Raw genomic sequence first — 13,624 nt, 5'->3', positions numbered from 1 at the left:
TTTATATTAATTGTGCTCGTCCTTGCGGAAGAGCACAGTTGTGGGTGTTGTGCTCTTGCCAGAGAGCAGGCATGAATAGTACCGCCCGGGCCCACAACCGTGCCGCTGGCAAGAGCACAGTTGTGGATGCTCTGAGGTTGACGGATATTGTCAGGATGTCTCAAGTTTGCAACGATGTGACCTATTTGCTTATGTTTTACTATTGCTATTTTTCATTATGCAGTGATTCTGATAGAATGTTTATTTTTTTCAACAGTTTTTATTGTTTTTTTGTTGTTGTTGTTAATAGAGTGATATGCTTCTATACTGCTACTTGATGTTCCCCATTAGTCAGCAGAAAAGGGCATTCATATTTACAATAATTAATGCAATGTGCAAGTATTTAGTCATTTTGACAGCATCTTAAAACATACCACCAGTTTTCCAATAAGCTCACATAAAAATAGAGTAGCAGCATACCATAAGTCCATAATCAATACCAAACCCAAAATTGTAAACAATTTATAAGGATTGTGAAAATTGTAAAGACTAATATCTACACCAAATGCAGTGAACATTGGTACAAAATTTGACCATTAACTATTTCGCTAAGTATTTAACTATAAACTTCTTATTCTTCACATTTTCAACATCACAATTTGTGAATATAGTCCATAGTCTATTTTGAGTAGATTTTATTGTGTGCTGTTAGGTTGGTATATAAAGGTAAGGAAATTTAACATGATACATAAAGGTAATGAAATTTAACACTGCTATTTGTTGGTTTTGTTAATATTTGTATAATTATCATTGTTAGTGTTGCATTATGCTTACCAATTCTTGATTTCAAGCATTTTTGCATTCATCCAAAAATGTGAATTAATCTTATAATGGTGGTGATTTAGTCTTACAAAGTGGCTTTGTTTATAAGTACTCCATCCTTCTCTTTATAGATGTTATACTTGGATGATGATATGAGGTTTCAAGAGATATTGTTTTATACGTTAAATATATAATAAAAATATATATACTATCTATTAATACAAGAGATGATTTTTTTAAAAAGAAATGCAAATATTTTTTTTAAGAAAAACACAAAAGACTAGTGTGACGAGAAAGAGTAGTTTTTTTCCAAATTAAAAATATGACCATTTTTATAATCACATAATTAAATTATAGGGACAATCACTATAAACTCTCCCTCCACCGCATGAATTTGGAGCCACCTCTCTCTTCCCACGATCTGCACTTTCTCACCCTAACTACGTCTCCAAAATTGCAATGAAGCAAGTTTCCCAGATCTCACTGCCCACCCTTCTCTGCGGAGAAGATGAATCCTGTTTCGACAATTTCAACAACGAACGTTTCAATATCAATTGCAGTTTCTCCCCCGTCTCCGAATTTGATTCTGAATACATCCAAATGTTAATCCGAAAGGAAACCATCTTCCAATCGAAATATTCAGCAGAAATCGAAGGAATCTGGTGGAAGCGCCGAGATGCCGTCGAACGGATTCTCGATGTCAGTTTTCTTCTGTTAGCGATGCATCCTCAACTGACCAAGGAGCCATTAACGTGAGTAATGTTCAAGATCGTGCAAACATGAGAATTGGAGACACATGCCATCAAGACACGATAATAGCTGGAGCAGTTATGAAAGAAGTGGGAAGTCAAGTTTGTTGATGTAATTGTTTATTGCTATTGACGTGTATTTAGTTCATAGGAATTTAGGCTACATCTATATATACCCATGTCATTTGTATCTTTCGATTCATGTAAAAAAAAGGATTGTGATAATCTGAGATACATTGAATCAACACCTTTCAATATGAATATACAATCATCTTCTTGCTTCCGCCTGGTTTCTTTCATCTTCTAATTGCACTTTCGATTTAGGATTATTTATAGGTTTTTATATTCTCCTTCTTTTGACAGGGAACGGTTCATTTCGGATATCATTGCCGCACGGCCTACCTCTCGCTGTTTTACTTGGATCGATTCCTTTCCAGAAGATCAGTAGATGTAAGTGTGATTTTATAATTTTCTTCACAATTGAGCTCATGATCTGATCTGGAAATGCGATCGGCGTTAATTGATAGGAGGAGAAGCCATGGGTTATGCAGAGATAAACGTGACGGATCATCGGCCTTCTGTCGTTGCTGCTGCAGCAGTGTTAGCAGCTTGCGATGATCATCATTTGACGAACGAAACGCTTGAGATCAAGATTGATGCTGTTCCATCATGGGGGCCAGTGGAAAAAGTGAGCTTCTCTTTTGCTTTTTGATGCTGTAGTTTCATAGATGGATTGAAAATTATCCTCTAGAAGGAACACAAACTCTTCTGCTACAATCTGCTGCAAGAACGTGTGATGTCGAAGTCCGATGATGATTGGATGAGGAGATCTAGCAGGAAAAGGAGAGTGACATTCATGGATGGTGATCAAGATTGCCCACAGCCTAAGACTCCTAAACAATGATTTTCACTACATCTTGATTAAGTTAATGATGTTAGAAGTTGGAAGTTTTGCAATCAAGAGAAGTGTATGAATGTAAAGTATGTATACCTTTGAAAGATTAGTCCACACAAATGATGAGTGGGAGCCTAAGAGAATAATGTCCAAAGCTTCTTTGGATGATCACTTTTTGTACTAGTGTATTTGGGTGTGCATTTTTGTCCTTTGACAATTGTTGTTTATTTGGAAATGGGATTCTTTCTTGTTGGTGAAGGGTTGAGATCTTGTAGGGGAATTTGCTCTTGGTGATAATTGTATTAAAAAGTAATTAAATAATATTTATTTTATTTAAAACATAGTCACATTATCATTTTGGTTCGGCAATTAAAAATAATCACTTTTCATTTACAATAATATTTAAAGTGACTCATTTTTACTCACAATAGTATACTGTATTTTTTAAAGATGAGTTTTTTGATATACAAACCTCATTAAACATTATATTCTTAATTTCTATATCTAAAATGCTTCCACTTATAGTGTGTAACATTCCTCTTCTTTTTAATTTTTTTTTATCATGACCAAGTCTTATCACACCTCTTCGAGAAGATTGAGGAGGAGGGAGGAGTACATTGTTGGAGGTATTAAGGAGACTGAAGGAAGAAGACTATCAACCATATTTTGGTGTCATCCACTAGGGCATCTTTTAACTTTTGGAGATTTTTTTTCTAATGATTTTTCCTTGCGAGGTTTTGATGAAGCCCGTCCTCATTGGGTTCAAGCGGGTGACATGAAGTTCGGAAGAAAAGCATGCAATATCATTAGCATGAGTCTACTTGTGTTTGTACTTTATCTACACAGGGTTACCTTTAAATTACATGGCTACGGCTATTTAAGTTATTATTAGTAGACTCCTGGATATGTCCAAGTTTGAATTGTACTTGATCCATCCGCGACTCTCTAGACCTAGACTAGTCCGTCGGTTGCTTATAGGGTATACCAGAGCATGTTTTGTAACTTTATTTCTTGTTATGTAATTTATTTATTCATAAGAAAAACAGAGGGAATAATGATTATAATCAATGAGCTGAAAATGATTTTGGGCAAAAATCCCAGGCCAAAATCAATTGACCGCCAAAACCAGTTTCAAATATTCCAAATGCTCAAAGAAAGCCGGCTGTGACGTATCACAGGCCCCTTCATTGGTCCGTGATGCTGTGACCAACTCACCTTTAACTAAAGCAACGGTGCAGCAATAACAAGTGCAAGCAGCACCGGAAAATCACAGAGAAACATCAATGGAGAAACGACTCCGTTCATCGCTGCAATCCTCCGCCGAAGAATTCCTCTCTGTCGTGACCAAATTACCGCTTAAATCTTCCAAAGCCGCCATAAAAAGCTCGGTCAGCACCTTAATCAAACCCTCGTCGGATCTAATTTCCACTCTCCCCTCCACTCTCCAAGATTCCGTTTCGCGCTCCATTTCCAAATTCAAAAGCCACTCCAATTCCTCCTTCGCGGCGGCATCTCCATTGACGCCTCCGGCGAAGCGTGTCCGCAGATCTGCTAGGAACAAGAGAGACGACGGCGACGATAATGGAGGACTGTCAGCCGCCGAGAAACTCCAGGTTTATACCTACGTCTTGCACCTATGCGTCTTCCATCCGAAGAATGTGTTCACCGTTTCTGATTTATTGCCCGCCGCGCAAGAGCTGCATGATAATTTGATCCTGTTTGAGTCTGACTCGAGTTTGCTTTCGGATATCGCTAATCTATGTGAAGAGTGGTGGAAGGCGGGTTTATTGGGGAAAGAAACCCTAATTTCTCAATCCTTGCCAGTTATTTTGTCGCGCTCTCTGACTTTGAAGAAGAAAGTGGATGTCCACAGAGTTTATAGTCTTCGAGAAGCTTTCTCGTTGTTTGATTTTGAGGATGAGAGCATCGAGGACTTGAAACATCTGCTAATTCGCTGCATGATTTCACCTCTGTATTTGAAGACAGAGGATGGTAGGAAATTCATCGCTTTTCTGTTCGGTCTTAGCATGCAGCTCATTAAGGAATTGTGTGCGATGATAAAATCGCAGATCCCATTTGGGCGAAAATCAATGTTAGAGGCATATGGTGAAATACTCTTTAGAGGATGGAAGACGGTGGAAACTGAACGCAAGGAGAAGATTGAGAATGGATTCTTACAAGAGTTAGTGGAGGGTGCTATATACGCCAGCTCTCCAGATTTAGCAGCGTCGATTAGAAGGATTTTATCGGCCTTTGTTCAGCAGAGAACGACGGAGGGAGTAGAGAAACTGATATTTCGTTTGGCGGAGCCAGTGGTTTTCCGGTCACTACAGGTACTGAAGTCTGTTTTCTTAATGTGTATTTTATGCAATGAAATAAATTCCGTGATCATAACTGTTTGATTAAGGGTATGTATAATAAACTAAGTAATGAGGGGAGAGTAGTAAATGAAAATGGGAGGGTAGTTTATGAATTTGGTTTTGAATCTGACTCATCAATGGGGATATTACTCTACCATTGTCATTGCCTAGTTTGAGGACCAGCTTCCAAGCAACCCGGTAAAAGTTAGTTAGGTTGAATGTCTGCTGGAATTGTTGTGCTTATAAGATAACCAAGCTTGCCTTATTCTGGCAATCTGTGAGTGGTCGAGAGTTAGCTATTAACGTAGATTTTAAAAGTCCTTGTGCCAATATTTGTAACTATTCAATTAACAAAGACATTGACATCCTTTGAGTCCTGTGGAGAAAACAAAGGACAAATTGTTATTTACGAGGCACTGTTGTTTACTGTAAAACTTCTCTCACATCATTGCTTCTTATGCAGGTTGCTAACTCAAATGTTCGCCAGAATGCGTTGCACTTACTTTTGGACCTGTTTCCTTTGGAGAATCCTGATGCTACTAAGGAGGCTAAAGATACACTACTGGAAAAGCAATTTTTTCTGTTGGAGAAGTTACTCTCTGATGAATGTCCAGATGTCAGAGTTGTAGCAGTAGAAGGCATTTGTCGAACTCTTCACCTGTTTTGGGAAGTCGTTCCTTCACCAACCATTACAAAGATGATTACCAGAATTTTTGATCACGTGATTTATGATGCTTGCACTGAGGTCAGGCTCTCAACAGTGAATGGCGTTATATATTTGATTGGCAATCCTCAGTCTCATGAGGTCCTTAAAGTGCTTTTACCAAAACTTGGGAATCTGATTACGGATTCCACATCAGTAGTACGTGCTGCTGTTGCTGATCTCCTTCTCCTGTTGAACGACATACGGAATTTTCATTTCCATAAGGTTATAAGCCTTACACTCTGAGCTCACTTATTCTCCATTAGATAGTTGTCTTTTTATTAGTTGTATGCTCTGCTCTTTCAGGTAGTTCCCCTGGATGTATTGATTTCAGCTCTTGTCGACGACCAAGCAGTTATTGCAAGGAAAATCACAAGACTTCTTGTACCATCTTATTTCCCCTCCAAAGTGACTGAGGAAGAAGCATGTAAGCGTGTTATCACTCTTATGAAAAGGTCTCCTACGGCTGGAGCAAGATTTTGTGAGTTTGTAGCACTGGAAGGAGCTTCTCTGAGATCTCTTATGAGACTTTTTAAAGTATTTATTGGTTTGACTCTCTCATCTCCTAAGCTTAGTGAAGAGCAGATAGAGGGTTTACTTGTTGCCTCCTCTCACCTTTGTACTGTTCTTTCGAAGGATGCATCTTTCCTGGCAGCCCTCAAGGAAGAGTTGTCTGCAAAAAATTTAAAGGCCCTTTTTGCTGTTGCTTCCTCTACACGTGCTCAGGCTTCTGTCTGCAACATTATATCACTTGCATCTCCAGATGCTGCAGGCGACCTTTTTGAAGACTGCATGGGTTTGATCAAAAAATGCAGCAGTTTACTAGATGATACCGAAAAGCAAGCTGAAGTGAGGCATGCCCATAAGATGATTGTATCGAGTGGTTGGTTTGATGACATGTTTGAAGATCTGGTTGGATTTCTGCAAAGAGCTGCCCACGGTTGCCATGTAAAATTTGGAATAGGTTCAGGAAAAGAAAGTACAAAGTCCACCACAAGAACCAAGAAAGGATCTTCTACGATAATTAAATCGAAGTCGAAACATGGCACAGGTAAAAAACCATCTGCCACTGGTGAAAACAGATTTTTAGAAGATTATGCTCTTGCTGTTGGGCTTGCATGGCAGATCAAGGACTTGCTTCTGTCTGACGGTACAAGCAAAGCTATATTAGGTTCACGAAACTTAAAACGTGCATACTCAGCGTTGAAGGTCATTTCTGAAGCGAGTATTCTGCATTCCTTGCAGTACGAAGATTTAAACACATTTCCTGTTTCTGCATACACAGCTCTGACTCTGCATATGTCTCTTCATAATGTCAAGGCAGATGTAAGTGGGGACCCTACTCAGGCAAGTGATATTCTCATCTTTCAAAAGAAAATTCTTGAATGATGTGACTCAAATAATCGGGTACATTTGTACTACCTTCATGTTTACCAACTGGAATTTCATATGTTGTTTTTATGTTTATTGATTACCAAATCTAAATTTTCTAAACTTAGATAGGAGCAGTATAATTTTTTCTGTGATTTTTTGTCAGCATCTGTTTTCTGTTTGGAAACAAAAGTATAGCAAACGCATAACACAGAGACTAGAATTTCCCAGGATTAACATTATCACAATTCTTGAATATCAAGTATCACCCATTACAGTAATCTCTCACAGTTTGTAGTTTAGAAATTGAACTTTGGTAGTATATAGTAGTACTCCATAAAGTTGTCTAAACTTATATTGACTTTTCTCTTACCAGGATAACCCCTCAGATTTGACGCTGAACCATCTGCTTGACTGTGCATATAACCTATTCAAATCCAAAAATGACGAGAAGTCTGGCAAGTGTACTTCAGGTTCATCACCTCACACTAGCAAAATACCACCTGAATCCAGTACAAGTACAAAAGAATGTCAAACCGGTACGTTTAGCTGTTTAGCCTACAATTAACTTAGTTGTGGTTTGTTTTTGTTTTTCTCAAGGGTGAGCATTGAAAAGTTATTACAGGTCTATTCTTCCTTTAGTGACTCTTGATTATGATAGACACCAATATGTGAAGTGAGATTTCTTTACAACTTCATTGTTTACAGCAATCCTTTATCCAGCTCAAGGATTTTATTTGTCTAATATGGAAGTTATCAAACCGAGAAACATCTGGATACATATAATCCCTCACTTTGTTTATGTATTTGCTTCTTTTGTTTCTATGATTTCTAAAATGTTTAACTATTTTGTATAGGTACCGGTTTGACAAAACAAATAAATATAAATACAATTAAGGGGTTAACTTCAATTCTGAAGTTCATAGTTGATGCAACTGCAATGGACCTTGTTCCTCGCTATCAAGAAAGATGCTTGACTTTCACCACTGAAAATCTGAGATTCGTCGTTACAAATTTGAATGAAATATCCACGGATGAGTCACAGCTTTTCCAAGATGATCTGAAAGATCTAATTATTTGTCTGAAGAGTTCATTCACATATGGAGCCAAGTTAGTTAACGTAGTGCTTAAAGCTGGTGAAGTTTCATCTCTTCAGCGAGGAGCTTACTCTCTTGTGAATGAACTTCTCAATCTCCTAGTCGCAGTCGAAGAGCATCTTGGGTACGCATGCGCTGCTCGTTTCTCCACAGTTGTTGAGCCATGGCTTCCTGATCTGGCTCTAGCTCTGGGATCCAGCTGCTTGCTGGAGCAGAACACGGATGATGGGTTAACTTTTGATTCATCCGAGAATCCCACGCTGCATGTCCCTTCTTGGTTTCACAAACTAGCAAGGATTGAGCTTTGTGAACTAAGAAGCACTGGCTCAGCTGAGGAGATTGAGCATCCAAATGACTTTCTAGCATTCAAGGGACTCGTCGAAACAATGTCAAAGCTACTGGGTGTGAATGCTGAAATACTAGATGCTGTGGGAGTTACATTCTTAACTGGTTCACTAAGTGCATTACGAAGCAAGAATCTCGACACGGTCTTGGGTGTTCTGCATTTTGTTTGTAGGAAACTAATCAGAGCTCAGGACTGGAAAGAACTCAAGTTCATGCTAGCATCTGTCGAAAAGGTCTACGGCGAGTTGGAGAGGGAAGCTGACAAGAAAGATGTCAGTGAGGATGATAGGCAAAGGTTAAATGGTGCAAAGACATTGCTTGAGCCTGTCTGGACTTCATTTATTTATGAACAAGGGAGGCATTCAATGGAGGAGAAATGACACCTAGCTAGGTTCAACATTATTATTATCTTTTTTATGAATGTTAGAATTGTGTATTCTTACAGCGCAGTTTAATTTGCAATAATTTTGAAATTAGTTTTTTAATCTAAAGATGATGGTGTTGTATTTAAACCTTCCATTAATTTGGTAATTGTATTTTTGTAATCGTGTATTATTCCCACAAATAATGAATCATGAAAACAATAGAAAGAATCACATAAAATCAAAAGATGACTCTCTCATCTGTGAGTTAAATGGACTAGTAGAAATAGTATATCTGTATATGCATTTGTAGCATATCTCCGTAGGTGCGTCATCAAATACTAACTTTTTATTGTAATAACTAATACAACTAATAACTAAATATTGATTTTGTATGTTAAAAATATCAATACAAATCAGGGGCGGGCGCAGAAATATATAATGATAGGGGCTGGGATTTATAAATTTTGTTTTAAAGTATATTTTTGAGTAATTTAGATAATTTGTAGGGGCTTTTACATTATAATTTACACTAAATTTGAAGAAATTTTAAAAATATTTAGTAGAAAAAAAACTGTAAAAAAAATTCATTGAGGGCTTAAGCCCCACCCCCAATACACATGGGTCTGCCCATGATACAAATGTTGTATTGATATAATTATGTCTTTGTATTGATAATTTTAATACACATAATTGAAAGTTATTAGTTATTACTGTAAATTAGTTAGCATACATGTATATAGGGCTGGGGAAAAATACCGAAATACCGAAATACCGGCCTTATCGTACCGAAAAAATATCGAAAATACCGAATTTTTGGTATACCGTGACTTTCGGTACGGTATGATACCTTACCGAAAAATTTCGGTAAGGTAACGGTATGGATTTTCAAATACCGCGGTATACCGCTGCATACCGAAATTCGGTATATACCGTTAATTAAGGTATATACCGTAAACTAAGGTATATACCACAAAAATATAAACACAATTATATATAAAATATATTTTATATATTTTTAAATTTTAAAGTCTATTGTGAAATATAAATATAATTATGAATAAATTATATTTAATTTATTTTTAAAATTATAAAATATAAATAATATTCTAAAAAATCTAATTTTCTATTTTAATTGATGTTGAAAGTAAGGTATACCGAACTTCGGTATGGTATACCGAAAATGAGGTACGGTATCGGTATGGAAATTCGTCATACCGAAAATAAGGTATACCGAAGTTCGGTATACCGAAAACTTTGGTAAGGTAAATGTATGATTTTTTCGCATACCGTATTTACGGTAAGGTATACGGTATGGTGGTTTCGGTAAGGTATACCGTACCTACCCACCCCTATTGTATATGCATCTGTTAGTGTTAGTGAATTGGGTGAATAAAAGAGGACACTCATTTTTAAATTGTTTTACTATTTAATCTACCTATCTATACATATATAAAAGGTGAGTATTTATAAATTTTGGGCAAAATTTCTAATCTATACTAATCTAAAGTGACAGTTTAATGAAAGGACATTTTTACCCTTTTTGGAGGGAAAATATGAAGCTATTTTATTTACCCTTTTAGTCATTTTGAGAAATAAGTTGATTGGACAGAAAAGAGGTTGCTCCTATTAAAGATTAAGGGTTTTTTTTTCTTCTATTGCTTTAGAAAAATTATTTTTGTCAATACTAAACTGCAGGCCTATTTATGTTAAATTGCAGGTCTATTTTTCATCGAAAAGTGCTTCGGTGCAGGCCTGTTTGTATTAAAAAAGCATAGGGCGGCGCATGAAATGCTTTTCTGTTGCACAAACTGTAATTATTTTATTCTTGCAAAATATATTCTTCCAAAGCTAACAATGAGATCCATTTTGCATCTTTCCATTTCCCCTGAAAATAAAAGAGAACCATGTGTTAGAAGTATCACATTCAAAACATTGATACATAAAGTTTAGTCATTTTTATATTTCATCAATGTACTTACCAAAATATGTATCAGATAGTAAATTTTTTCGAGAAATGTAAAATGTTCTATAAGATTATGTTCACTCCAAATTAAATATTTACAGTAGAACATGTAATCTTAATGGAATATTATGTTAAAAAGATGGAATATCCAAGGAATGGAGTATGGCATTAGTACCGGTACACCAGATAAATCTGAAATCAAAATTACTGACTTTAATATAAATTTGATACCACTTAAAATATTCAAGATCTATTTTAGACGAGTCAAAGTAAACAGTATAACTAATACAAAGAAACTTAGGGCCATTTCTTAGATGAGTCACAGTAACCATATAATTAGATTTCGGATTTAGTTGGTTACCAATCATATGTTATTACAAATGTTTAATCAGTAAAAGATTATTGTCTACCAATAGGAAAGTGACATTGAACTATTAAGTTCAAACTAATATCAATCTTGAGTGTCACATGACATTAAAATGTAAGTTTTATTGTGCTATTTCTATCATAGATGGTAAAATTTTAGCATGTATAGGAATTAATGTGCACCCATTACAGTAACATTCGAAATCTATGAGTAAAAGTCTTTTTGGTTTCATAGATTATAAAGAAAGAATTTCATACCTTTTGTGTTACATGTTTACATGTTGATGCATAGAGCATGTTGATGCATAGAGTAGATAGAGTAGATTGTAGCCTCCCACGCCTACCATGTGCAGCTGTTCATCTTCCTAAGGTTCTTCTTCTCTCTCCTTTTTTCTGCAGAGTGAAGAATAAGGGGCTGCAGTTATGTTTTTAGGATTTAGTTTTGTTTTTGTGAAATGAATGAGTCACCTATATACAATACAAGAATAATTAATAAATGAGAAACGAAAAGGGACTTAAATGAAGTTACTATGTGATTCAAACTTATGAAATAAAATGAGCTGAATTTTAGACAATATATTTCTGTAATATTTATGCTTTAAGTGTTTGTATTAATATTAGTTTATAGTTCTTTATATTAATATTTCCCATGTTAAGACTTTTCAATGTAAATATTATTATCTGATATATTTGGTATATATATTGGTATTTCTAAAAGGTCTCTCATTATTGTGTTTTTATGGGGAACCTGCATTATTATCTTAGCTGCTTAACATGATAGCCCTATAAATACCCTGTTATGCGACTCCTACAATCACTTACCAACCTCTCCTCTTCTTCTTCATGTTTTTAATTTCATCTTATATCTGATTGATTTTGAAGATCAATGTAATAGTCAATGTATGAGCTCCTATGAATACTCACATCTATGCATTCTAACCTTGAATCTGTCATTGTTTCCATGTATCTCAAATTGAAACCTTGAATGCCTCCTCTATTTGAGATTTTTTGTACAATCTGTCCTTGCATGTAGAATGTGGAATTGTTTCCTATTGTCACTTGCAATACATTAAGATGATTCCCTGCAAAAAGAAAAAATAGAAGCAGCATTCAGTTACTTAGCATTTAATGAAACAAATTAGTCTTTATCTAATCTTCTATGCATATGCACTCTTTATTCTTCATCTATTTCTTCCTGTTTCTTCTATATCTATTTATTCCCGTTTTTAATTTTACCTGATTTCTGATCGATTTTGAAAGTCAATGGATTGTTACTACTGCTTAGCTCCTATAAATGCTCTGTACACATTCAGTATATTGTTCTAATTTAAAATTCAGTTTGATTAGATTTCACATTATCTCATGAGTATTTGTATATAATCTGCTTTCTCTTTGCTGCTACGAATATCATCTTTGTTGTAGATAAGTACCTGGACAAAATATACATATTGTCCTTAGAATGTAATATATTCTTTGTTAAATTTGACCAGACTCGGTCTAATGCATGTATAAACTTAACTTAATTTGTTATTTCTCCATCTGTATGGCATGTTTATCTATATTAGTTTGACCTTCTGTTTCTACGTCCTTATTTATTCTCAATTCAATTCAGTTTAATGATATTGATAACTAATATCTGTTATTTACCTCTGCAGGATTTTTTTTATTCTGCTTTCCTTTTGCTGCCATTACAATCTTCATTGTTGTAGCTCAGTACCTGCACAAAATCACATCTTTTATGCAAATAAATTATAAATCTGTCTGAATTCGCTTATTTTATTTACAAACTCCCATATTGATTCCAGACTGACCACACTATTACAGTATCAGCAGACTTGGCACGCAATTTCAATAACAATCCATGTATCAAGTAATTACTAAGTTACCTTGACTGCATAGCACCAATTTAAGTCTTTTTGTATTCTGATTCCACCATTCATTTCCCCTGCAAAATAGTTTAGTAAAATTTGTATGATAACTAAAGAAATTGTTTCGCATACAAATTACAGAGATGGTGTAGAAAAGAAAAACAATTGTTGCATATTTAGTTAGTATTGTGTAGTCATTTAAATCAGAATACTTTATAACTTTGTGATGCAACTCAGCAGTAAGCTTTTTCTCAAGTCTTTCACTTCAAGCGACTAAAAGATAAGCATAGTAGGTAACTTCAATAAAGTTCAATTGATGATTATACAATTTATTCGAAGTAAATATTAAATTATATATATAGGAGTACATCTTAAATAAAACTTCAATACAGATGTTACTTGATGGGAATTATGTACAACAATGTATAGCCTGCTATAAGACCTTTATGCAGCACAAACTAAGTATCCAAGTTCAATTTGCTTCTGCGTATGTAAAATCTACTTTGAGAATAAGTTTTATAAGTGGATTAGGATATAAACCCAACATTCACACCAACTGTGAGCATAATCCCATTACTGAACCCTAAACCCAGTACAAATTTTAGAGTATCCAACTTGGACATTCAATTTGTTATAAGCTAGGTACAGTTTTATTGTGAAGGAATTTTTACCGTTTAGAATTAGGTTAGGTTGAACGAGTCTTCTTTCTCCATTTTTGACTCGAGTTTGAATCTCTAATAG

At 35.3% G+C, this 13,624-nt stretch overlaps 2 protein-coding genes across 4 annotated transcripts; both read left to right on the top strand.

Annotated features, from left to right (window-relative positions):
* Window positions 1-1,216: 1,216 nt before the first annotated feature.
* LOC121768657 lies at window positions 1,217-2,716 on the top strand. Its single transcript, XM_042165184.1, has 4 exons — window positions 1,217-1,553; window positions 1,702-1,753; window positions 1,914-2,000; window positions 2,071-2,716. The coding sequence occupies exons 1-4, from the start codon at window positions 1,261-1,263 to the stop codon at window positions 2,260-2,262; spliced, it is 624 nt and encodes a 207-aa protein (XP_042021118.1). The 5' UTR covers window positions 1,217-1,260; the 3' UTR covers window positions 2,263-2,716.
* A 989-nt stretch (window positions 2,717-3,705) lies between these two features.
* LOC121767801 lies at window positions 3,706-8,866 on the top strand. 3 transcript variants are annotated; one of them, XM_042164132.1, is made up of 6 exons: window positions 3,706-4,778; window positions 5,269-5,733; window positions 5,815-6,045; window positions 6,145-6,855; window positions 7,256-7,418; window positions 7,737-8,866. In XM_042164132.1, exons 1-6 carry the CDS (start codon window positions 3,729-3,731, stop codon window positions 8,699-8,701), a joined length of 3,585 nt encoding a protein of 1,194 aa, XP_042020066.1. In that variant the 5' UTR covers window positions 3,706-3,728; the 3' UTR covers window positions 8,702-8,866. The 3 variants fall into 3 exon arrangements, with proteins under 3 accessions (XP_042020066.1, XP_042020065.1, XP_042020064.1); XM_042164131.1 differs by having other exon boundaries at window positions 5,815-6,834; XM_042164130.1 differs by having other exon boundaries at window positions 5,815-6,855.
* The last annotated feature ends 4,758 nt before the right edge of the window (window positions 8,867-13,624 follow it).

The sequence above is a fragment of the Salvia splendens genome, chromosome 15, assembly GCF_004379255.2.
Source record: "Salvia splendens isolate huo1 chromosome 15, SspV2, whole genome shotgun sequence".
Classification (NCBI taxonomy): Eukaryota; Viridiplantae; Streptophyta; class Magnoliopsida; order Lamiales; family Lamiaceae; genus Salvia; species Salvia splendens.
The sequence above is the reverse complement of the archived record's forward strand: the minus strand, read 5'-3'. Positions and strand labels throughout refer to the sequence as shown.

Coding starts and splice junctions, on each gene's coding strand:
- LOC121767801 (XM_042164130.1), top strand. CDS start 3,729: ATGGAGAAACGACTCCGTTCATCGCTGCAATCCTCCGCCGAAGAATTC. Junction 5,734..5,814: donor GGAATTTTCATTTCCATAAG/GTTATAAGCCTT, acceptor CTGCTCTTTCAG/GTAGTTCCCCTGGATGTATT. Junction 6,856..7,255: donor TAAGTGGGGACCCTACTCAG/GCAAGTGATATT, acceptor TTCTCTTACCAG/GATAACCCCTCAGATTTGAC.
- LOC121768657 (XM_042165184.1), top strand. CDS start 1,261: ATGAAGCAAGTTTCCCAGATCTCACTGCCCACCCTTCTCTGCGGAGAA. Junction 1,554..1,701: donor CTGACCAAGGAGCCATTAAC/GTGAGTAATGTT, acceptor TTTAGTTCATAG/GAATTTAGGCTACATCTATA. Junction 2,001..2,070: donor TTTCCAGAAGATCAGTAGAT/GTAAGTGTGATT, acceptor GATCGGCGTTAA/TTGATAGGAGGAGAAGCCAT.